Source organism: Myotis lucifugus, unplaced genomic scaffold (genome assembly GCF_000147115.1).
Source record: "Myotis lucifugus unplaced genomic scaffold, Myoluc2.0 scaffold_10, whole genome shotgun sequence".
NCBI classification, from domain to species: domain Eukaryota; kingdom Metazoa; phylum Chordata; class Mammalia; order Chiroptera; family Vespertilionidae; genus Myotis; species Myotis lucifugus.
Window position 1 is genome coordinate 13,984,455 of NW_005871058.1, and position 27,054 is coordinate 14,011,508.

The window sequence follows — 27,054 nt, forward strand, 5'->3', positions numbered from 1 at the left end:
AACACAAATGGCAGAATTAATACCTGCCTTCAAAAAAATTTTTTCTTACAGTTGTGGATAGTTCATTATTCTAGAAATCATGAAATTAAAACAAGTGCCACAAGAGAGATGCATATTACTAAGAAAAATGAAAAGAAGGGTCCATCTCTAGTTAGTAAGGAAGGAAGGTCATTTTGTTTGGGAAAATGTAGGATGGGTGAGGTGATTGTTAAAGCTTGAGAATCACAGACAGCAAATATGATGAGCACTGAGTTGTCTGACAGCTCAAAAATATTTTACAGTCAGACATGGAAGGAAAATGGAAAGTGTGAGGAATATCATGAAATACAGTGAATAATTGATGCTTTTAAAATAATGAAATTCTTGAGATTGAAAAAAAAGATTTCTGGGAGTATAAATCTTTTTAATACTCAACTGAGTGTTAAGATAATTTGCTTTATTCCTTTTCCCTTTTGATATTGACTTCTACTAACTTATCTCTTTTTCATTTCTACTGGACAGCAGAATCTTTTTTTTTCCACTCTAAGAATTCTTTTTGAAAACCACTGCTCTGCCAGTAGTGGGGGTTTTTTTCTCTAGAACTGCAGTGATATTTTCTTTAAGAAAACAAGGGGTAGGCTGCTACTTCCTATAACTGAGTCTTGTTAGCAAGTCTTTTCTTAGAAGCATTCTTTTATAGGATAGTGAGAGATGGGAGTGGGAAATAGTGCTGATGCCTTTCATCTCTTTAGGCAGTTTTCAGGTCCTTGTTTGACTGGCTCGTCTTTTTATTTTGTGCAGTAATACTTGTCACTAGTCTGACTACTGGCTCACCAAATTAACAACTTATTCTGCATAGAATAGGTTAATATTAAATATTTTTGAGAATGCAAAGTCTCTATGCCTTTGGTGGATGCTACTTAAAAGCTGAGAATGCAGACAAAGGGAAGGGGGAGGGTGTCCTTAATATACAAAGAACTACCACAAATAAAAAAGATAAAGACCAACAACTCAAAACAAAAATTTCACAGAAAATAAACACAAAAATCTCTTATAATATGAAAAGATGGTCAACCTTCTCTCATGGATAAAGAAATACAAAATAAAATTAAAGTGAGGTATAGTTTCCACTAATAAGATTGGAAAAGCTCAAAGTTTGCCAGTATGCTATGTTAAAAGTAGTTACGGAAACAGGCATTGCAGACATTGATAGTAGGTAGATAACTTGGAAATGTCTATGGAGGACACTTTCAAAATTAAAAATACACAACTTTTGACCCAGCAATCTAATTGCTATGAATATGAAAATACATATACATACATACATGTGTATTTGCGAACATATACTTATGTTCCCATAATTGTGAAGTTATGTCCCCTGTAGCATTGTTTATAACTTAGTTTTCATTGCTATCCTTTTTCGTCTTTTAAATTTTTTACTCTGTCCCTCCATTACCAACTCAACTATGAAAAATTTAAAAGTCAAAATAAATGAAGGTTACATAACATTTATTTAATTTTCTGCATCTCCAGGAACCGATTTCTGTTTCTTCTCATGTTGTGACCATCTCCAGCCTTCTTCCTGCCACTGCCTACAACTGTAGTGTCACCAGCTTTAGCCACGACAGCCCCAGTGTCCCCACATTTATAGCCGTCTCAACAATGGGTAACTACATGCAATAGGGGGATCTGGTGTCTTTAAAAGTTATATCTTTCCAAAATTTTTGTATGTTTTATATATACATATATCCTTTTCATGGAACCCATGCTTGTTCTATTGAAAAATTCCAAGCTTTGAGATCAGGGAGTGCTTAATTTCAATCCCTATGTGATTTAGGGGAAGATATTTCCTATATCTGAACCTTTGTTTATTCATCTGTCAAGCTAGAATAATAATATGTACCTTGTTGAGCTGTTTTGAGGCTTAGAAATAAAGGACATAAAATCCTGGCACATGCTGCCTAAATGCTAGTTGATATCAATGTCACCACCCTCTTCAGTGGTAGCCACAGTACCCTAACCAACTCCGGTTCATCTAGTTCAGCTTTGGCCATTAGCTGTCAAATAATGGCAAGACTCAGTTTTTGAGTCAGAGCAGAAAAGTTTCCAATCAAGCAGAAACTATGAGTGGGGAAATTTAAAAATAATGAAAGGTCTAGAATAATGCTGTTTCCTTATTCTTTTTCTGAGTTATACGTTTTATTCCCCTCTTTGTTGGAGTCTGTTTCTACAATCTGAGATCTCCCATGAAACTGCCTGTAATAAAACCACTCTTCCTATCACATTACCCTTTACTGGATCCATTTTCATTTCTGTGACATTTATCATATATTTAGCCACTGTATCCAATGATTAATAGTGTAGGCTTTTTTGGTTTGTTTGCTTTGGATTTTTAAAATTTTGTTTTTTCAGAAGAGAGGACAAAAATAGACCTAATAAGTATATCATATCAATAGTATCTCACTTTTACATCCTTTTACACTCTTCTAAATGTAACTTATTGTTCATTACTCCTTGTCATCTCCACAACAAGCCAGAAGCAGTTGATATTATTAAACTTATTTGTTAGTGAGGATAATGAGGCCCAGAGAGACAGATAAAACAGCCTCCCCAAATGGCAATTAGTAGTCAAGTGAACTTGAACCAGCTCTTCTGACCATGAGTCTACTGTTCTTTTTGCTCAAGTACTCTGCCCATGAACTGGACCCACATTGTCTCAAATGGGAAGTGGCAACACCCAGAGACCTAGGGATGTATATGCCAGCCAGTTCCGTGATGTTATGATCAGTACAGAGGATGGTATCATTCTTGTCTTCTCCTCTGGCCCACTGTTAGTAGTTTTATAAAACATTTGGTATAAATTCCCACCTTTAATACCTTGCTCTTCCATGAAGTGTGATGAGCTAGGCAATGTGTAGTGCCATTATAGACCGATCATCATATAAAGTATATGAAAGGGACACAACCTCTGTTCTCAGGGGCCCTACAACTTATGAAAAGGTTTAATCTCTTGAGTTGTACAGATGGAAAACCTCTCAACATATGGTTACAGATCATCAGAATGCCTGCTTCTAGCGATGTGTTAAGTGCTGTAGCAGATGGCAGCTCGCTAATGCCTTTTTCATATACATTATTAGTTGTGAGTGAAATAGACAGTGGTGCTTTCTGACTTTAAAGTCGTGGGTGTAAAATAAGAGTTTGCAAGCTTCTGAAAAAGTTAAAGAATGAAAATACATGTTAATGACTTCCAACGAATTTAAACTATATCACAGGAATTACAGTTTATCATTTCCCTTTATAGAACATCCAGAATGTAGGCCTTAAATACTTTTGATCAATCCACTAACTTGTAGTTGGCCAGGAAGAGGTTATTGTCAGCTTGGAGAAACATCATTGTTGCTGTTGTTGTTGTCACAAGTCCATTGCTCTCAAAATCAGATGGAAAACCATGAGTGGGTTCGGTTAGGTTCCATGTAATGGAAGCTGTAACTAAAATGTATGGTGTATCTGTTTAGTTACAGTGATGAATCCCAATGTGGTAGTCATCTCAGTGCTGGCCATTCTTAGCACCCTGCTAATTGGATTGCTGCTGGTCACCCTGATCATTCTCAGGAGAAAGCATCTGCAGATGGCTAGGTAAGTTAAGTTTGGTCATAGCCTTTACAATATTTTATTTATCATACATGTATGCTTTTATAGCAGTAAGTTGTCTACTTCTATTCCATGTTTTCTTCTTTAAATTTATCTTTATTATTGAAATTATTACCGATGTCCTCCTTTTTCCCCCTATTGACTCCCTTCACTGCTGTCCCCTCCCCAGCCTTTATCATACTATTGTCATGATTTCTAAGAAGACTTTTAATATTATTTTAGAAAACATTACCATTGGAAAGGTAAAGCCAAACATTGTTGGTTTACACAAAATCAGACCTCTTATCTATGGATCTTGTCATTTTAAGTGGCCCATGCATTACATTTGGATAATTTCAAAGTTGTTTTAGAGTAAAAGAAAAATCTATAACTACTCAGAATGATTGATAAAAGAAGTTAATATATGTGGAGACCACAAGAAAGAAAGAAAATCCCCTTCCTCATTAGTTCTGTTGAAGCTGTCTTATGATAAATTATTTGTAGAGTTTGTGATTAGGTTCATTAAAAGTCCCCCATCATTTTTGTTCATATTATTCAGAGTTGCAGGCAGTTTCATTTCTCTTGCAGTTAGAAAAGCCTTTTGATTTATGATTTTGATGATTCCCTATTCCTTTGACCACTGATGCATTTCTTATCAGAGCACATTGTCAAGAACAATGTGGTCTGTACATTATCAAAACAATTATAAGTTCTCTTAAAATACACACACACACACACACACACACACACATACACACACACAACCAGTTACCTAGTTAAGTACTAGCAGGTTTGGGGGTTTGGGAAATTTTATTCAAATTTATATTTGTCCAATGTTAGTTGGCTGACTTGTCATCAATCAACATCCTTCTTTCTCAGAGTTCTATCATTCACCTATTCTTAAATAAATGTATGGCATAGTAAAAAAAAAATCAGATATCCAAGCATCCAAGCTGTCCACGAGGAACTTAGAGCCTAGCTGGAGACTTGTAGATAAATAAATACATTTAAAGGTATGCACTAACTTGTATTAGGAAGGATATAAAAATGGAATAACATGAAAGTAAAGAAAAGAGATTAGTCAAGAATATAAAAATCAAGCTTCTACATGTTGGCATTAGAACAAATCTTAGAAGGATAGTGAGGGTAGTGGCACAGCACTGTGGCTAGAACATGAAGTTCTGAAGTCATACTCCTTAGGGTCAAATCTTGATTTACAACCTATGTGTCCCTGGGGAGCCCACGGAAACTTTATCCATTCATTTAACAAGTGTCATTGGACACCTGTTTTGTGTCCGACTCCTCCGGGTGCTTGGAATATGACAGTATACAAAACAGGCAGATTGTCTTCTAGTGAAAAAGATAGACAATGAATACTAACGGTAAAAGTTAAAAGATTAGGTTGTATGTTAGCAGACAGTAACAGAAAAATAACAAAGCAGAGTAAGAGAGATTGGCAGTACCTGTTTGGGGACTATGAGGACAGGAGCTCTGGGAGGGAGGTAGATCTCACTGAAAGGGTGACATGTAAGAAAAGACTTGAACATGAGAGAGTTAATCATGTGGTATCTGGGGGAAGTGTGCACCCAAGAGAGGAGGCAGGAGCACGACTAGCAGGTTCAAAGACTAGCTGGATGTCAAGAGCGGCTAAAGCAGCGGAAATGCATGGAGGAGCAGCAGGAGGTGATGTCAGATCATATAGGGTTTCATAAGCAGTTGTAAGGACTTCGGCCTTTACTCTGAGTAAATGGGCAGCCATTCCAGAGTTTAAACGGAGATTAACAAGACCTGACTTACATTTTAACATTTTCATTTTGACTTTTATGTAGAACAGGCTGTAATAAGGCAAGGACAAAAGCAGGCCTGAGAACTGAGGCAGCCATGACCATAATCCAGGCAAGAGCGAGATGGTAGTAGTTCAACCCATAGGAGTAGCAATGGTAGGTAGGGGAAAATGATCAGATTCCAGATATATTTTGAAAAGAGAGGCAATAGGATTTTCTAACAAATTGCATGTTGGATGAATATGAAAGGAATCAAGCATAACTCCAAGATTTTTGGCCCTACCAACCAAAAAGATGGAATTGTCATAAACTGAGATAGGATTTCACATGAAAGGATTTTGGAGGGGGAACATCAAGACTTTAGCTTGGGAAACGTTACGCTGGAGATGACTGCAAGTGCAGGTGTGGAGTAGGAGCATAAAAGTCTGGTGTTCAAAAGAGAAGTCTGGATTGAAGATATAAATTTGGGAGTTGTTAGTATATACATGGTGTTAAAGCTGTAGATGGGATGAAATCCAGGAAGTGGAAATTAGAAAAGAAATCTCTGGATTAAGCACCAGAATAATCTAGTATTAAGATTTTCATGGAGAAAAAAAGGGTAGCAGCAAGAGTGACTGACAGGAGACATCCAGTGGAATGAAAGGAAAACTAAAAGTGAGGAGGCCAAGGCATATCAAGAAGAGGATATCTGCCTGGCTGGTGTGGCTCAGTGGTTGAGCATTGACCTATGAACCAGGAGGTCACAGGCTTGATCCCCAGTAGGGTGTGTGCAGGTGGCCTCTGATCAATGATTCTCTCTTGTCATTGATGTTTCTATCTCTCTCTCCCTTCCCCTTCCTCTCTGAAATAAATAAAATTGCATTTTTAAATAAAGAAGGGGACAAGAACCCCTACATTAGTGGATAGTGAGGAGCAATAATGCAATAATAGCACAACATAATACTCAACTCATAGGAAGTGTGCAACAAATGCTAGCTCGTAATAGCAATAGTGGAGGGGGCGGTAATGTGGTAATGGGGGTAGTGGTATGAATGAGGGTGTTATTACAGGAGCATCCTCAATGCTGCATACAGCAAAAAAATGTAGGACAAGTGGTTCTACTTCCGCCAGCTGGTTATTAGGACAAAGGTCCTTAACATGTTCTGTGCCATGATCTGCTGGCAGTTTGAGGATGCTGTGGCTCTCTTCCAAGAATAATGCTTTCTGTTTAAGTGCATAAAATAAAATACATAGGATTGAAAAAGAAACTAATTATGTTAAAATATGGTCATCAAAGTATGTAAAAGAACAAATGTGTTGCATGCTTCTTTATTAATGCATTAGGTAACAATACTTAGTAAGTGTACAGTAATTCTCATACTTCACCACAGTGATAAAGACAGTATTTCAATACCTGCAGAAAAGCCATTGTAGAAAAATATCTGCAATTTCTGTTATTAGCAAATCTCACAAGTACTGATGATATTATTGTGACTTGTTACTTACTTTAATAATTGAAGGAACTGCTAAATATATCTTCATAGAGCCCTAAATTCCATCCTTAGACCCCAGTTTAAGAATCCTTGAATTGGAGGGTAAAAAAAATTTCTTCTAAGTTAAATGTAAATAAATTCCTATATATTATAGGAAATGGACAAAGGAAAGTCAATTGATGTGTAATTTAAAATACAAAATGATATAATATAGTCATGTATTTTTCAAAAGAAGAAAACTATTCTTAGAACATCTGATAAGAACAGGAAAAGAGCTGAATTAGCATATTGTGCCAGTAATGTCAAAATCTCTGCTTCAATTCTAAATAAGTCCATAATTTCATGGAGAGGGAAAATGAGATGCATGAGCCCCAGTGAGCTACGTTATTGATGCATGATATTAAGCAAAAGATAGAGAAAGCATGAGAATATGTTTACCCTTTTACTCCAATTCTAGAAAAAAGGTTAACAATATTTTCTGCTGACAGACTAATGAGCAACATTCTGGATAAGAGGTTCTGCACAGGCCAATCTGTTTTAATATGTATCCTTCTTTTACTCTCATCTCAAGTGATGAATACAATGGGGATCACAGCATGAGGGGAAAATTTTGGTAGAAGGAAACAATACACCTTGATCCACCATCACTATAGAGAGGAAATCAATATGCTATAAAAGACAAAACCCCGTGAAGAATATTTGCTAAAAACAAAAACAAAAAAAAACAAAAAAGAAAGAAACCTTCATTTTATCTAGAACAGTTGCTATAACTTACTTTGTAAAAAATATTAAATCCCAAATAGTTAAAAGATTTATTTAGGATCCTGAGTGCCCTTTGGAAAGGATTGTGAACTGAAACCTTTTGGCCTCAGCTTGCTGTGGGGATGTGTGACCTTGTGAAAAATTGTTTTGTTTTGCTTTATCTTTCTATTTCGCATTTCATGCAAAGAGAAACCCATAGAACTCATTATAGCTTTATAAAATGTAACGTTATGATGATGAACCGGTAAAGACTCATATGTCGAGGTAAAAGAGTGCTCCATCAAGCATCACCTTGATCTTGTGATTCCTTTCATACAGGGAGTGTGGAGCGGGAACGTTTGTCAATTTTGCGTCCTTGGAGAGGGATGGAAAGCTTCCATACAACTGGTGGGTATTCTTTCAGAACAAGCCTCCAGACCACTTAGCTATGCTATTTGTGCTCCAAGCTGTGTTTTACTATCTTTGGGGGATAAATGTTTTTTGTCTGTTTATCCTTTTACATAATTTCTCTGACAGTGGACTTTCAAAGGTTAGATCTGCACAGAGTATATTGGTATATATTAGTTTAATACAATTATGAAGTAGCAAACGTGTCATAGTCTGCTCTGTATTTACTATATTAAACAAAGGACTAAATCATCAGTTAGGCAAGTAGCCCATTACTGTGCCCAAGAAGGGCTTACACTGACCAAGTGGGGGCTGGCGGCATGACAAGAAACCCCACTGAAGCACGCGGCACAGACAGCATCTCTACTTACACTCACCTCTCAGTGCCTGGGGACATGAGCCACCACCTCTGTTCAAACATCAAGGAGAAGTATACAGCCCAGGGCCCTCGACTCCCACTTAAGAGTAAATAAATATCAAAGCCAAGAAGGTTCCATGAGAAAACATGGCATCATTTTTCTTTATTCTTCAGTATTTAGGACCTGGAGGGAGGAGGTATTTTGAGAATTAAGAAAGCACTTTCAGGGGATTCAATTGGTTGACATTGTACCTAACAATGATACGTGAGAATTAACGATACATGGCAATCAGTACCCAGCGAAACGGCTAATTAAGTAACCATTTACTACAGCCAACGCTGCTTACATGAGCTACTTTGGCTTTTGTGCAAGCAACCATGCAAAGCACATTTAAATACAGACATTTCATATTAATTCTTGGTAAGTGATCTTTGTTCTGCTTTTACTAATCCCCCCAAATGATTAATCTGAAAGAAATCAATATGTGATACTGGAAATTTTACTCTACAGAATCAATGAGGGAGGGAGGGTTCTATTTAAAATATAAACTCTACCTCCCTGAGTGGGCACCTATCTACCTGAGGCCCACTTTGGTTGAAAGTCTAGTTGGAATAGGATGCTTTTGTGTTATTTTTAAATTTTAGCCCGAATGGAATTTTGCTATTCGAATATGACTAATCCAATGGTGAAGAGAGAGAAATTCATATACCCTTGATGGTGAAAAGTTGGGAGACATTTTGTTCAAATATATTACCACATTTTGCAAGATGAAGAGACTAATGCCCTGATACTTGTTTGCCGCCTGGCCCATCTTTAAAAATGGTCCAGTCACAGAGCGGTGGTGAGCGGCTCAAGTAGGAAATGATTCATTTGTACACGTGACCCAGGAGAGCTGTGTATTGACTGCACAACCAGTCACAGCTTATAAAATATGGGAGACCCGTTACGGGAGAACTGAGGCAAAAGAGACTTCACTTCGGGACTTTTCTATAAAATCAAGAAAATTCTCAACTCTTGGCAAAGACAGGTTCTCCAGGCCCAGCATTTTCAGGCTGAGAATAGCTATCTCAGTGCAGATTTGTAAAAACTAAGGTGACAAGGCGACAGCATTGCCCCCTAATTCTCAGAATAGCTATCGATGCAACCATACGATATTTTTAAATCTGCATTAATGAATGTTCTATGTTACAACTGGTTGGAATATTTGAAATTGGTTTCAAACCATGCATTTTAGACCAACAGTCTGAAAGAGAATTAAAGTGAAACTCAGTGGTTTTGCTCCCACTCCGCTGAGTACTGGTTAAGCTCACAGACTAGGCTACTGTTCTGAATGAATGGCACCTGAGTGTCGTGCCCTACCTCCGTGCTAAGGGTTACTTTTTAGAAACGGTGTGTAAGTTAAAATAAAATTAACGTAGAAAGTCACAGTAATGCGCTAAAAGTGCTGCTTGACAGGAAAGGGTCCCGAAAGCTTTGAGTCTTCACCAGGACCGGTACATGTGAACTCACCATTTATATTCCCTCCCACGGCTGCCAAATGATGTTTTACAGGTTCCTTAAAATAGACTTAGTTATGCACTGCAAGGATAATACCCAAGAGGAAGACTTGAGATAACTAATGAGGCATTTAAGCGCTTCATTTCACTGAATGCGAAATGTAATCACCTAATAGCAGACTAATTAACACAAAATACATTGGAAAAAAATCTGATTACAATAAGAGGCTGTGTGTGAATGAAACTGATTTTGACAATATTATAGCACTTCAGCCCTCAGGTTTAAATTTCACAGAACGGAATAATATTTCATTATAATTAAGGTGCTCATTTTACTTGATTCCAGTGAATAATGTACTGATGTCTGTTCACAATTTATCTTACTAACTCTTGCCACTTCTTCATCTTTACACCTGTTATCTATTAATGCTCACAGGCGTAGGAGTATATTTGCTTTCCTAACCCTGCTACCTTCATGTCTTTGGACTGATTATCTTTTGGCATTTTATATTAATCCTTGGTAAGTGATTTTTATTTTATTTTTACTATTTACCTAACACAGCCTTTAAAAGTTAGCTTTCGGGGAGTAAACAAAACAGAAAAATTCTTTTATGTGTTGGCAGCATCTAAAATTATTCGTCAGTGAAATGAATTAAAACAGTGAATGGTACCGAGATGCTAACAAAAATGTTTCCCGGTTAAATTTTCTTCTTGCGATGTTCTGGCATGCTTTCCTTCCACGCACTACCCGTCATTTGTTTCTTCCCGAGTCAATCCAATGGCCTCTCATCTTTATAAATGATGCTTTCCATTTTCCTTCCCATCTCCATCCATTGCAGAGCTCCATATTCCCAAGAAGGAAGAAATGCATTGAGGTAGAGAAACCCAGAGCACTACCCCCTCATTTGGCGCCTCCATGTGGTTGTTTTGTGTAAGAATGCTAACCTAATGAATATGGGGCAAATGACCATGTTCAAGCCTCTTTGTATAACTGTCTTATTTATTTATTTATTATTATTTTAATATTTCTTTTATTTATTTCAGAGAGGAAGGGACAGGGAGAGAGAGAGTGAAACATGATGAGAGAGAATCATTGATTGGCTGCCTCCTGCATGCCCCCACTGGGGATCGAACCCAGAACCCAGGCATGTGCCCTTGGCTGGAATTGAACCCAGGACCCTTCAGTCCGCAGGTTGACGCTCTATCCACTGAGCCAAACCAGCTAGGGCTTTCTTATTTCATTGTCATTACTCTGCAGAGGGTATTGTCACCCCATTTTAGAGATATGGAAATATAGGTAGAAGAAGATTAACTAAGCACTTGATGAGCTACTGTTCTTGAATGACTGGTACCTGAGTGTCATGCCATAGCTCCATGTAAACTGTTACTTTTTTAGAAATGGCGTATAAGTTAAGATAAAAAGCCGCAGAAAGTCACAGTAGTGCACTAGAATGCAGCTTTATACGAATGTGTCCCTTGCTTAATTCTTTGATTTTTCTCATTTTCCACCATTCATTTTAAGCTTATATCAGGCGGGCCTATGCTTATTTGCATGTCTTTTTTAATATATATATATATATATATATATATATATATATATATATAACTTTTTATTGATTTTAGAGAGAAAGTGACATTGATTTGCTGTTCCACTTATTGATGCATTCATTGGTTGATTCTTGTCAGTGATTGAACTCCCAATCTTGGTGTATCTGGACGATGCTCTAACCATCTGAGCTACCCAGCAAGAACTTGCATGTCTTTTTTAAAAGGTCCCTCTGGTGAACACAAGATCAAATTTCAGCAACCCTTCAAGGTCCACTATTTACAGTACTAATCAAATAACATGAGACCCGAGATAGGGGTAAACGCCCTTCAGTAGTTTGTAGAAAAACAATCCTGAAACAGGAAATGGTTATCTCCAGGCAAGAACAGAAGGCAAAACACAGAGCCCCATGCTTTCTGTCACTTTCAGTAAACTGCACACACACAGATCAATCAATAAAAATATACTGATCATAATCTATGCTTTCAGCCTGAGGCTTGTGCCATGCCAAATATCGAAGTAAAATTCATGGTCCCTTCTCCTACCTTAGCTCAGTACTCAGAAAGCCGCCCGAATTCCCTGCTGTTTGCTACTTTTCATCTAATAACTCACCCCCCTCCTAACACACTGCCCAGCTTCTTCTCTAAACTATCCACTTCATGAGAAGATATGATCCTATTGGTTTTCTAAAATCCTCCTGATGTCTCTAGTGGTTCGTGTGGAAATCAATTCTCTTTCTCATAGTGTCGCTGGAATCTTTTCCCAGGATGGTCACAGATTCGGGGCTGAACCCCAGTGCTCAGTTGGCTTAGTTAAGGATTGTATTCTGCCACGATTTCTGACTTTCATGATCTCAGATCGTCTATCTGGATTCAGTGTTATTACCCTCTTTTTTCTTACTTCCATACATCTGCCTGTCCTAAGTCCTCCACAGTTGTTGACATTCTAAGCATGAAGTATTATTTACTTTAAAATGCTAAACTTTTGCTCATGGTTATTGCATGCTCTACTCAAAGGATGATGTAATTCTAAAGACCTTTTCTTAAGATTTGGGGGTGATTTCCATTTAGCTCATGAGAAAGTAAGTAGTGCTTATGAAATTGGGGATGTCTAGACTTTGGGGAGGGGTTTTGTTTTTAATCATCATGAATCCCATGCTCTGTCATTGCTTTATATTCTTCTTTGAAATGAATTACAATCTGGCTAGCTTTCTAAGACTGTCATACCATGAAGGACTTAGAAAGAATGCAGCTTCGCTTCTTGAAATCATTGGGGTATTGAACCTTCCCTAACATAAATGACAGGAGAAAATTAAAAGAAGTGTATCATTCTATATGGACATATACTATGTTTCTATATGGACAAACACCATGGTTTTGTCAGTTATTTATAAAATCTTTTGCAATGAAATGATACCCTAAGCATCACCCAACATGTTCATTGTAACATGCACACACACTAGCTTTTTCCATAATGTGCTGAAGTTAACATTGTTAGCAAAGCCTTAACTTACATGTTTAAAAATGAATTTCCTGTGAGGTTAGTCTTAGAATGAACACAGCAATTACAAATGTTGGATAATTATATCAGTATTGCTGTGGAGTCTCATAATTCAGTCCTTTTGACATGTCCTACAGCCTTAGGATATCTATAGAAATTCAGCAAAATCTAGGTGTAACAATGAGAGTTTTACACAATTATGAAGACCTACAATTATGATGATCAGAGTATGACAATGAGTCATCTTAAAGCATGTGGTAGAATTTCACATGAGTTTAAAGTTCATTCAATCAATGAATGAGATTGAAAGAAACACCAGTGCCTCTCCTCCATGAGTCAGATTTCTGCACAGCTGTGAATAGTAGCAGCTTAATATTTCAGCACTGAATTTATTCAGTGTCACCCTCCCACATACATTTGTTTCTTCCCCGGTTCCCTTACAGTCTGTTCGGTAAGGAAAGGTTTCTTTCTTTTAAAAAAATTCACTCCCAATCATAAAATATGTTGGCAGCCTCCTAACTTTGCTAGAACCATTAGTTATCTATGCTAACATTCTGCTACATGAAGTAAATGTGCTATTCCTAAAGTTAGCTGAATTACCATTGCAAGGGCTGAGTAGGAAATTATTCCAGGGACATTTCTTTAGGTTTCCAAATGCTTGTATGGCACAGCTCTGCCCAGGATTACAGTGGGGTTGTGAGGGGATAAGGGAGAGGCAAAGTAAAAACTGGAATGTTTATTCCCTTTAAATCACAAGTATAGAAGACAAAGAGAGGATGAGGACAGGAATTATTGAATGGATTGTCTTCACTCAGAATTGGGAAAGAATAAAACCTACCTGAAGCCATAAATACCACTTGCCTTACAGACATTCCCCTACATTTTCTGTCCTGCCTTACTTTCTCTCCATCCGAAAGTCCCATTTCTCCAATGGGACCTCAGGAGTCCAAGTATCACATTCTTAATTGAATCATTAAGTAAAATGGTCAGGGTGACATAGCAAAGTTGTTTGTTTTAACTGAATTAAATCAGCATTTATTTAACACCCACTATGTGTTCCAATAACTGTGCTCAGCTCTGGGGGAAGGAATAGTCAAGCAGCCAGACTAGCAGTCTGGTGGACAGACAGTCTGACAATGTGAGAAATGCCCCGCGAGTAAAGCGCTGTGCAAGCAGAGAAAGTAGTGCTTTATTCTGCTGAAGGCCTTCTGGAAATGGAGGTATCCCAGCATGCATAATTCTCATGTAAATAAATATTTTGGCACCAAGTTATTTAGTATAGATTGTTTATTTTCTGAAAGTTTGGTTGCTACCATCAATCTTCAAAGATCCTTGAAAATACTTATAAAACGTATTTGCTCACAATCATACCTGGTACTACTTATGTAAGAAATTAAAATATAATAATGAAGTGCTTCAGCAGACTATCTTAGCATTAGCTACTAGGTCAGTTACCTTACTTGTTGATTGAAAGCTATTCCCCTAAAGTACCCCCTTGTAATTAACTGAAGCATACCTTGTGTAGAGCTTACAAACTAGTAATGAATTAAGAACAACCAGGTAATTGGTTCAATTCCTCAAACAGCTTAAAAGCTAGTTTATAATTGAATATAAACAATGCCATAGTAGAATTATATAAGACACAAGCCAACACTGGTAGCACAAATTCACATGCCCAACAAAAGTGTTCAGAAAAGCTATTTTAGTTTTAATTAAGAGACCAACATATCCTCCCTCCCACCATTATTTCTCACTGTTATTCCCTGGTTTTTTGTTTCTTACCTAGAGAACTGGAGAATTCAGGTGGTTGGTATTTTTATGTATTTACAAAATGACTTTAGCAACTTAATCACCAGTAGCAAGAAATTATATATTTCCAGATTTCTATTTCTGGAAAATATTAAATATAAAGTATAGGTATGTTCCTGTAATCTAATAGAGTTTTTTTATGACTCTGGAATTATTATCATTATGTTCTCATTTAAGGAAAAGTAATTAAACAAATCTGAGATATGTTTAGTGAAAATTAAATAAAATTGAGGTGCTTGATGTAATTATTTAAAATTCTTCAAGTTTAATCATTATGTTAATCAATTCTTTTGCCCAGATAAATTTGTCTTTTTTTTAATTCTCAGGAGTAAAAATGGTTTAAAGAAGAGAAAACTGACTAAGTAAGTGTTTTCATTATTGATATATAATTGATATTTAACATTGTGCATGTTTAAGGTGTATAATGTATTGACTTGACAAATTTATATATTGCAATATGATTACCACTCTAGCATTAGCTAGCATCTCCATCTGTAACATAATTATCATTTTCTTTTTGTGGTGAGCACACTTAAAGTCTAGTCTCTTAGCAATTTTTAAGTATGTAATACAGTAAGTTTTCTTACTATTTCATTTTAAAATATTTTCTTTAAAAATGTTCTTCATAATGGTGTTAACATTACAAGTTAAAAAGATTGTTTATTTTCAAATAGAAGGGATGCTTAAGAAAGAAGCAAGGAGCATTTGGGATCTTGTTCCCAGGCATATATATCCTCATTTTGGCTCAAATAAACTCTTACAATGATTTTTTTTTAAAAAAGAGGCAATTGTGTATTAAAATAGCTAAGATATTATGTGTTGGTGTGTTTACACATATGGATGGAGTGACTACTAAGTAGGTGGGTGTATCACAGAAACCATATCAGGAATAAAAAATATTATCACCAAGTGAAATCTGAGAAAGAATGGGTTGTTAGGAATTATCAAAGTCTTGCTGAAGGAAATGTTTCTCTAAATCTAGAAAAAAATTAACTTTTAGCCACATCAAAATTGTACAAAAGCCTTTGTCATTTTGTACTTGGAAGCTCTGTGCTTATTGCAGAGAGGCTTGTACTAGATTTGATGTTATAATAAATGCTTTGAGAAGTGCTGCCTCAGGAAAGCTTTGTAATAAATAGAAAAAGACAATTGCTCTTGCTAGCCTGTGGTTTTCCTTAGCTACTGAACTGTTAAGTCATAAGAATTAAGATTCTGATGGGTGAAAATTAACCATCAGTTGATTTCAAAAGCCTAATTAGATGTTCACCTCCAGGCCTTCACTTAAACTGTGCATATAAAGAGTGGAACATCTATAAATAGAGCTCATCCTTGACACTTGCCCAGGATAGAATATTGGTGAATTAATCTGAGGCAATTAGGGGTTCCAGCCAGATCTATGGCATCTATGCCAATGAGGACAAAGTCACAGAGCACATAATACAAAAAAGTTGATGCAAAAATATTTCTATATAGCCTTGAGTGACATCATATTTTAGCACATGTAAATGACAGAATAATTTTTTCCTAAATCTATTTCAAATCGGTATGCATCCATTGGCATATACCAAGTGATGTAGGAGACACAAGACTGGCCTGAAGAGAGGAGAGGTACTGTCACCTGGAAGGAATGACTTGACAGAAACAGAAAGACTTTGTTGCCCAAATTATCTATTGGGTTGTTACATGAGATAGAGAAGCATAGGCTAGAACAGTTAAAAGACAGGGTCTCAGAACCAAAAAGTGAGACGCCATCAGGATTTGCTCCTCCCAAGGCCCAGGCAGAGAGGAGAAGGAGAAGCAGGATGTGGACAGAAGTTTGGGTAGAGGTTAGGGGTGGTGGAAACTGCCCACAAGCCAGAACATTGCATCAAGCCAGCTTCCTCATTCCCTCTTCTCGTTTTCCCTCTAAGCCGATCTCCTTCTCCAAAAGCCATGTATTGGGGCGCTTTCTACCCTCCTCCCCAACTTTCTATTTACTTTCTTTTTACTTTTTCTCTCTCACCCCAAATGCCCCCAACCACCATATCCCTTTGGCTCTCCTTTTCCATCTTCATCCCATCACTCCTTTCCTGCACCTTCTCCTTCCCCCCTTTCCCTCTAAATCTTTGTCCTGCTCATCTCTGCTCCCTCCCAGCTTCCTTTCTCTCATCCTTCTCCTCATCATCCTCTCCCTGATGTTTCTGGTTCTTTCTCTGTCTCTCTCTTTTCCCTGCTTTTGCTTTTTCTAACCCCTAAATATTTTCTCTGACTTGGTGTTTCTATTGACGCTCCCACATTTCGCCATTTTGGGGGAAGGATGGCAAGTTTGAAGTACAAAAGCTTTTAACCGGAAATCATTCTCTCTGGGTTCCAGCCAGAGTTGTACGGCTCAGTGGTCATGTGGTCTTGGACTACTCCCTTGATTCTCTTAGCCTTGACTCTCTCATCTGGAGCATGGGGTAATGGTGGCCATGTCTATCTTACCATCAATCAAGCAAGATAACATATGTAAATATTTTAGGTGTATATAACTCATTAGTGTTGTTATTATTATTAAGAAAAACCATTAACGTTTAAATGTATTATCTGGGAGGTATTAATGGCCTTTAAAATCTAGTAAAATAAGTTAACTATCAGATTAGCTAATCAACAACTTTAAACAAATGGCTATTAAGAACTGTGTATTTGCTGTGAAGATACAAGGCCACCTGTAGATGACATAAGCTGAGTAACTTACAACAAGACTAAAAGAAAGGGCAACTATGTGGACCCTGACAGAGTAGAAGGCTTGGGGTAGGTGGCAGAGGACAGCATGCTGCAGAAGCTTGGGGAGCAGGTCAGTCGGTAGAGTATAGGTGCAGTAAGCAGCTTTAGAAAACTGTTGGAGACGGCATGGATGGACCTGGAAAATATGCCAAGTGAAATAAGCCAGTCTGAGAAAGACAAATATCACATGATCTCACTTATTTGTAGATTCTAATGAACAACATGAATTGACCAACAAAATAAGACCCGGAGCAGGGAGGCATGGAACAGCCTGACATACCTCGATATGGAGTTGGGGGAGATGAGAAGAGATAAACCAAAGAACTTATATACTTATATGCATAGCCCATGGACATGGGCAATAGGGTAGTGAAGCCCTGGAGTGCTGGGTAGGGGCTGAGAAGGGGGGGGGGGGATGGGAGATGTCTATAATACTATCAACAATAAAAATATATTTAAAAAGAAAAAAAAGAAAAACTACAGGATATAAGCCACAATGCTTATTTTTTTAAAAAACAAACAAGAGAAGAGGTGACAACTTTTGCTACAGATGCTCGGATGTCTTATTAGATGGTACCTCTGAACCTGCATATCATTTGATAGATATGCAAACCTCTAAGCATGGCTCTCAAAGTGAGGCCCTGGCAGCTCTCTGGATCTATTGCTCCACCAACAATCCTGCCTCTGTCCTGGGGAGACAGTGTAGTCAGCACCCAATTCCTTATACTTGTAAAGCTTCTTTAAACTGTCAAGGTTCTTTAACATGGTGTGCAACCTTGTGAGGTGGTATGATAATAGTATTCTATAGTTGAGAATGCTGAATCTCAGAAGAGTTAGGTAAACTCTCCAAGATCACACAGAAAGTAAAGTAAAACCATAACTCCTACAAGTCTGCAGGGTCTAATCCGTATTTTTTTCCCCATAAACCAGAATTTTCTAGAAACCACACATATGAGTATATGTGTGAGTTTTCAGGTATATACTATTTTACTGCTGGAGTAAATTGAAAATCTAAAGATATCTCCTATCTCAAGGATGCTTCATATAGATGGCTCTCTTTTTAATTACAATATAGTAGGGACTGATGACTTTAATCAAAAAAACAAACAACAAAAAACAGAGTGCTAACCTTTAGGAAGCAAAACTATTTTCTCTGAGAAAAGTGTTCATGTTTGAGAAGTACAGTGTTAAACAATACCTGTCCATAGGGTTTTTAAAACATACTTTTCTTTGTGTTTGACAAAGCCCGGTTCAACTGGATGACTTTGACGCCTACATCAGGGATATGGCCAAAGACTCTGACTATAAATTTTCTCTTCAATTCGAGGTGAGTGAATAAAGCAGACCCTGCCTTCTGGTAGATGGGGCAATGGGGACTGGTAGGTTTGGGTTGGTGTCCTGTCCCTGCTCACTGGGCAGCGCCTGGAATGAGGTTGCATTATAAACAGGATGGGCTCAGGAGTGTCTGATCTGCAGGTTCAGAAATAGGATGTCAGCTCTTAGTTACTAGGTCAGGACTGAGGGCACAGATGAAGGAAAGGAGAGGCAGGCACTGAGGTGAACAAACGTGGTTATGGGAGAAGTTACCATTGAAAATCAAGGTGCTTGAGACTGCAGGGGAAAGCAAGCTGACGATTGAGATTGGCAACAGAATTTCACTTTCAGGGGATTTTTAGTGTGTGTCTCATGCCACTTGGGCCACCGTATGGTGGATGAAATGGACCTGTTTGTCTTATGGGCATTTAAGAGTCTATGGTGGGGCTCTTCTGCCTATAGGACTCTTGGCATTTTACTTAATATTTCCTTGTGAAGTTTTCTTTCCTTTTCTTGGAGAAATTGGGGAGAATTAGACATGGTTTGTGTGGAAGAAAAGAGTTGGCACCACCTCCTATTTCTGAGGCACACATATTTGTTTGAGTCCAAGACCATGTGTCAGAGCGCATGGGAATGAGTAAGCCTGGATCTCAGCAGTGTGAGGACTATCACTGGTCCTCACATTCTCTTCCCATGGATTTCACAGCGCATAGCACAGTCTGGACGGGCACATCTTCAGCTTTCTACGGGGGGTCCATGATTCAGGGGAGTCAGAGAAAATGGAAAAACAAAGTGACTTTTCTAAATACTGTGGATTTTTTAAAGCTTTAAAGGTGCTCTTTCTTGTGAAATAGCAGGTTGTAGAATGTAGTTCCTTCCTCCTCATTATTCATATTAATTTCTTCTTTCCACCCATCAGCCAAGGACAGCTTTGGTCTACAAGAAATGGGGAATCCTGGTGTGGAAATTCTAACAGGGACGTTAAGGATGAGAACTTCAGATGTTATCAGATACAAAGCCCCTAACTACCACCTGTGTCATGAGAAATTCCACATAGAGCCTAGTTCAGTTAGCCATTGCGTGCAGGCGCATAAGAAATTATAGATGTTGCACCAAATGCTGTATCTCAAAGAGCAGAAATTCCATTTGAATTGGAGATCTATGGTGAGGATGTCATTTCAGAAAGTATATCAATGAAAGGAGAGTTTTATAAGAAAACATAAGCCCAACTTAGAAAATATAAATAGCTAGATAGTTCTAATGATGAAGATTATGATGTAGGTACACTTTCAACCTCATTGAAGCCACAACCTCTTAATTTCTACAAGATTATACGACCTTAGTGACACAGCTACATCCCTGCCTTTGCTGGGAGGATGAGGAGTACCTCCCGTCAAACTTTGGTATAACTATTACTGTGCTTCTGAAATGCATTATTATTTTAGAAATTAAATTAGTCTTTTATTTTTTGTAAAAAGAAAAGATTATTTTAGTTGTCCATGACAGGAACACAATCCAAACTAGTTTAGACCAAAGAAAAATGGAATTCATTCCAAGGATGCTAAGTTATGTCATGTGATCAAAGGGAAGAATGAGTAGCTGAACCAGGAGGGCAGGGAAGCAGCCCTGTCAAAAGTATGATTGGAACCAGAGGTCACGTCCCTGCAGAGACCTCTTTTTATTTCTCACTTCTGCTTCTCTCTCTGTCTTGGCTTCACTTTCTTTCACTATAAGCCAACCTCTGTCTCTATGGCAAACATGACCACCAAAAACCTCTGTGTCTTATCATATAGTTTCCATGGTTTCCAATGGGAACTCTTGACTCTCTTGTTCATATTTTGAAAATTAACAGGGGATGATTCTGATTGGCTGGCCTAGGCCATGATGTCCACTCAAACCAACCACAGCCAGGGAGGGCAGAATCACCTAAGAATAGAGCAGCTCTTACTGGAAGCACTAAGCTAAATCGAAGGAGACCTTTATTTTCAAAGCAAGGACCCTGGGATAACCAAACAGTGAGGGATTAGATCCCAGCTGCAGATGCTTCAAAAATGTGAGAAGTAAAATTGTAAATTTTATGTGCTAAATGCTCACTTTTTAATATGTTGAGGGCTTTTGATGTTAAACACATCTAGGCTTATCTCACAGAATTTATAAAGGATATAGGAATGTACTAAACTGAGAATTCAAAAACCTGGGTCCTCCCTACCATTTTGCCACTAATTAATATTGAAAAAATCAAATTTGTCATCACCTGCGTTTCTTCATCTATAAAATGGTAGGCTTCACTGAATCCGTGATTCTCAATGGGGCCAGTACCAGGCAGTTCCCTAGGCAGGGTTTGCGGATGTGTAGGAGTGTTCTTTTTGTTGTTGTTGGTCGTGGTGTTCTTGTTTTTGTTTTTTGGTTGTCATATGGCCTGGGAGTAACCTACTAGTGGTATTTAGTGGGGAGAGAAACAGGGATGCTAAATGTTCTTTAATAAGTGGGACAGTCCCACAGCAAAGAATTTTCCCAAGATAATAGTAGTCCCCTGAGAATACTGGACTAAATGTGAGGTATGGATACATCCAAGCTTTAATACTCACGTGTGATGGTCAGGATTCTGCAGAGAAATGGGATAGATAGATAGATAGATAGATAGATAGATAGATAATAGATAGATAGATAGATAGATAGATAGATAGATAAGTAGATAGATAGATGATATAATAGGATTTAGAGAAAGCCAGATGGAGAGATTTATTTAAGAAATTGGCTCACATGACTGCCAGAACTAGCAAGTGTGAAATCTGCAGGGCAGGTTGGGGACCCGGGGAAGAGGTGATGTTGCCGTTCAAGTCCGAAGTCTGGAAGCAGAATTCCTCCCTCCTCCGGGGACTTCCATCTTTCCCCTTAAGGCCTTCGATTTACTGGATAAAATCCACCCACATTTTGGAGGCTAATCTGCTTTCTCAAAGTCTACTCCTGATTGACATGTTAATCACATCTAAAAAAATACTTACACAGGACATCTGGACTTGATGTCTGAACCAGCAACTTGGTGCTATAACCTTGCCAAGCTGACACATCAAATTAACCATCACACCATGATTTGAAGGAGTGTTTAGTATTTTTACTTATTATGAAGTTTTTTTCCCATATATCTTTGTTCTTAGAGTATTATTGGTCATATATGTAATTCATTTGGTGTCAAGTCCTGATATCCTATATAATAAAAGGCTAATATGCAAATAGACCGAATGGCGGAACAACCAAACAACAGGTCGCTATGATGTGCGCTGACCACCAGGGGGCATGCATGGAATATGGTGGGCGTCGGCTGCGGCGGGAGAGTGGAGCAGGTGAGTGGGGACGCCAGACCAATGCAGGGCGCTGGTCGCTGTCATCGGGGCGAGCCTCTGGTGGTTACTAAAAAATTCTTTGCTCCTGCACGCTGCAGTCCCGACTGGTGTTCACACCCTCTGCCAGTGCTGGCCCCACTCACACCCGCAGCCAGCACTGGAGCTGCCACTTGCACCCGCTTCCAGCACCCGGCGCTGGTCCTGATTGCCCCTGAGGGCTTCTGTACCTCCCCCTGCTCCTGAGGGGCAATCGGGGCAGCAGCCACCACTCGCACCCACTGCTGGCGCTGGCCCCAATCACTCCATGCCATCAGCAGGTGTGAGCAGGGCCAGTGCCGTCAGTGCATGGGAGAAGCAGTGGCGGGAGCAGGGCTGCCAGCAGGTGGGACTGGGAGCCTCAGTGGGAGGGGCCAGGCAGGGGTGCGGAGAATGGGCCGAGACCCGCCCCTATGCGTACAGCAACCTCGCAGCCCACAGTTCCTTTCAAGGTGCACAGATTCGTGCACTGGGCCCCTTAGTATATATATAATTTATTTGGTGTCCTTGGCATGGTGAGAAAATACAAATTACTCTCCAGAAGTCTGATTTATTTAAATCACAAGCTCAGATTGTTTGTTTTGGACTAACACTTGCTCAAGCAGTGACCCACTAGTCTGGCTCACTTCCTTTTTCATTTGACAGCCTCCCAGATATTGCCAGTTCCCAACCCTACCCACCCTACATCCTCATGGTCTCTTCCTCTACTTTCAAAGACACATTGTGCTCCCACACCTGACTTCAGGTTGCATGTTGGACCTTCCACATGGCAGCCCTCAAATTTTCCTGAAGTTGATATTAATTGAGGCTTAAGGGACAAAAATGTTTCCTCTGTAATGGAAACCCGAGAGGGTGTTAAGATGGCTCAGTCAGCTGGTCTAGCTAAATCCATTGGCTGGACAGTTATTTGTTCTGTTTATATTAATGCTTAATAGTTGTATTTATTTTGATTCTGACATTGAAAGAGCACACCCATATAGAGAAATTTCATCACTTGTAAGCATTATGCAAATTGAAACTAATGTCTAGATTTATATATACAACCAATACATCTATAAGTCATACATGAAACTATACAAGTTGCTAATTTGCATTCACTGAATAAATTACTCTTCACTATGCATCTGATTTTTGCATCTACTAGTAAGACTGATTATCCTTCTAACAAAAATATACATCTTATCTTAGGGAGGTTTGGGAACCAGGGATTAGATTCAATTCCTCATTTCTTATGTCTCAGATGGAGAAGGTTTTGAAGAGCCAGACTTTAGAGCTTGAAATATGAAAGCCCACAAAACATACCTCGTACTGCTCATTCTGCCATTATTTTCTGTGCTTTGTGTTTGATTGGGATGCTAGTGGAATGTGTGTCTACAAAGATAAAAGCAAAACTACTTTACTTCTCATATAGTCCACAAGGGATGGCCTCTGGTTTCTGGGAGTAGCTTTCATTTGCACTGTTCTTACCCGTGTTTCAGTCCAGTTCACTAGAGACCTACCTGCAGTTCTTGTTGAAAAATGTTGCCTTGAACCCTCTCCAACACCAGGGATCATACATTGCTCCAGACCTGAGTTTTCTTTCCTCTCATTTCTAATTTCCTCTGTTCCCAAGTGCCTGTGACAGTAATGTGTCCAGTGATTGGAGTGTTGTCCCTAAATCCCATCCTTGAGCCCAAAGCCCTGGTAGTGATTGCTAGACATTCCTGAGGTTGACTTTCTTCCTAGCCATCTTCCATCACCTGCCCAAGATTCCCATCACTGCTGCACCCATTCTTCCTTATTTGGAAATAGGGTCATTTGCGGATATAATTAGTTAAGATGAGGTCTTACTACAGTAGGGTGGAAGTCCTTATGAAAAGACAGCTATGCGACAATTCAGAAACAAGGAGACTGCCGTGTGATGACAATGCAGAGATTGGAGAGATACAACTAGCACCGTGCACATATACTGCTTTGCTTTTCAAGACTTGCAGGCTTCAAACACAGCCACAGAGGATGGACTTCCATTGGGCCTTGGTGACTGTATTGGTTTCCTAGGGTTGCCATAACAAATTACCATAATCTTGGTGGCTGTAAGCAACAGAAATTTATTCTCTCACAATTCTAGAGGCCAGAAGTCCAAAATCAAAGTGTTAGCAGGGCCATGCTCCCTCTGAAGGCTGCAAAGGAGAATCTTCCATTTCTGGTGGCTCCAGGCATTCCTTGGCTTGCAGCTGCCTAACTCACATCTGTGCCTCCACCTTTATATGGCCTTCTCCTCTCCTCCCTTTCATAAGAACACTTGTCATTAGAGTTAGGGCCCACCTGGTTAATGCAAAAAGGACTTGTCTCATGATCCTTAACTTAATTACATCTATGAACACCCTCCTTCCAAGTAAGGCCACATTCACAGGTTCTGGGGGTTACGATGTGGACATATCTTTTGGGGGGACCACCATTCATATGGTGACTCTGTGGCCTAGAAAAAAACAAACAAACTCATGATGATAAATTATATTAGAATCAAAACTAGCAAGAGAAAATTCAAAAATGATTTATGCTGGTTTCAGGCCATCCCCTCATACTTAGACTTTCTGGAGCTTTAAGCCTCTGGAGATTCCATATGGTTAGAAAGAAAATAACTGCAAAGCTACTGAGCTGGAAACTGTGTGTTCCATTTTCCACTTAGCGACAGGCTGAATTTCAAAAGATTGCGAGCATGTTGTGTGTACATGCAGTTCCTGCTTTGCTGCAATTCAGCTCTGGCAATTTACATTCACAGTGTTCAGCCAATTAAACCTCTCTTATCAACTTAGGGCATTTACCGCAGGGAGGCAACTCACAATTAAAGTTCTATCAGCTACTCAGCGTCCATATGTGCCCCAGCTCTCTGCCACAATCTGTTTCCACCATTTCTTTCGTATCTGACGCCCTTTCCTGTGGCTTATCAGTCTGTCCTCAAAGCAGGGGACTTGGGGGAAGAGTTGCTGGTCTGTTAGTACAAATGGCAAAGGGTGGAGAATTGTGGGGCTAGGCAAACAGACACATTTCACAACCATTATCCATAGTTCTGCATTAATATGTTGGGTTTAATCATTCCACTTGGTGGTCACTGTACACTAGTGAGGTGTGGAGAAATTATTAGCCTTATCTTACAAATAATTACACTGATGTGAACGAGAATTGAACTACTTTTCCAAGGCCCTACAGTTTAAGTGGTACCCCAAAATGAGCCAGATGTTTTGACAAGCTATCTATAAAGGCGCTATTTAAAAAAAGATGTTTTTATTGATTTTTAGAGAGAAAGGAAGGGAGATAGAGAGATAGATAGAAACATTGATGAGAGAGAAACATCAATCAGCTGCCTCCTGCACTATCCCTGCAACCCAGGCTTGTGCCCTGACTGGGAATGGAACCAGTGACCTCCTGGTGCATCGGTCAACCGCTGAGACACACCGGCCAGGCTATAAAGGCACTCTTTAAAGGAGGTAGATTTCCAAAATAAACAACGGAAGCATCATTTAAATGAGCATATAGCTGCCAAAAGGACCTAACCTAACACTGATTTAGTTGAAGTTGCTAAAACCAGGTTTCATTTCTTACAAGAATGATTTGAAAAACCCTCGAAAATGGAAAAACCAGTAATAACAGTGACATTTAAAGGCATTTGGCAAGCAAGGGTTTTGATTAAGAGAGAAAAACTTCTAACTTTGTGAATTGAGGATCAAAGTTAGTATACCAATAGTTTGTCTTTACAATGCTTCAATTTAGGTAAAAAAGCTTGAGATTTTGTGAGCTAGAAAAGTCATAGCACGATGGGAGCAGAGGAACCGAGAAATCTGGACAATTTTGGTTGGTTCATCCTTGTGGGCCACAGGCTTGCCTCCCAATGCCATTAAGCACACACACTGAACTTCAAGAACTGGATTCAGAAGCATATGCTTTGCAAAGAGCACTGGAATCAAGACAAAAAAAATCATGAAGGAGAGATCATTGTTCAGTCTCTCAAAATGTCATCAAATGTGTCCAACTCCCTTTGAAAGTCTTTCAAAGACTCTCAAAACTCTTTTCTCTAAGAAGTATTCCTCCAGCTTATGATTGAAAGAATAATTGGGAATAATTATGACAAGTAAAACTTGTTTGCAATATTAACATCCTACATGAGTAAATAAAATGTACAAGTGGTTTCTCTATTGCTCAGTTAATAGTCTTATAGAAAAGTGCATTACTATATAGATAATCCCACTTATAGATGGTTACACATGCTGTTTACTAATATTTCCCACAAATTTGTTGAGGGGTATAAGTAGGTATGCTGCATTGGTCTTGCCTATACAATTTCAGGAAGCACCATTCACACAGACCACAGCGTGAACGATGCCCCCAGGGAACTCTAAGTGGTTTGACAACAACTCTTGTTTCCTACCAAACACAGGATAAAGCAGCTTAGAAATCATCTGTCCAGCAGCATAACTTTTTGAGGTGTGATGGTTGTCAGTTTATAGAAAAATCGCTCTATCAATTCACCTTCTGATATAGAATTTATGGGAATACTGATACACACAGGCAGATATTTGGATGTTCTTATTTTCACTGCAGGTTCCACTTACCCACTACTGATTCATCCTTATTTTTGAGGTTTCCTTTCCACCTATATATATAAAAGGCTAAGCGAACAGCCAATCGGTCGGCCAGCTGATTGACCCATAGGTATGATGCACAATGACCACCAGGGGGCAGACCCTCAACACAGGAGCTACCAAGTGACAGCAACTTTGCAGAGTACCCTCTCACACTCAAGGACCCCTCAGGGGATGTTGGGCTGCCGATTTTAGGTTTCAGCCCAATCCCCGCAGGCCAGCCTGAGGGACCCTACCTGCCTGAGGGACCCCGCTCACTCCACAAACACCCT

The 27,054-nt window shown here is 38.9% G+C and overlaps 1 protein-coding gene across 1 annotated transcript in view; it reads left to right on the forward strand.

Annotated features, from left to right (window-relative positions):
* PTPRO (protein tyrosine phosphatase, receptor type O) overlaps positions 1-27,054 on the forward strand; it is a 201,939-nt gene that overhangs the window by 158,921 nt on the left and 15,964 nt on the right. Inside the window, 6 exon segments of the mRNA XM_023749835.1 lie at positions 1,513-1,645; positions 3,495-3,615; positions 7,946-8,014; positions 10,306-10,389; positions 15,051-15,086; positions 18,715-18,796. Coding sequence (XP_023605603.1) covers positions 1,513-1,645; positions 3,495-3,615; positions 7,946-8,014; positions 10,306-10,389; positions 15,051-15,086; positions 18,715-18,796 — 525 coding nt within the window.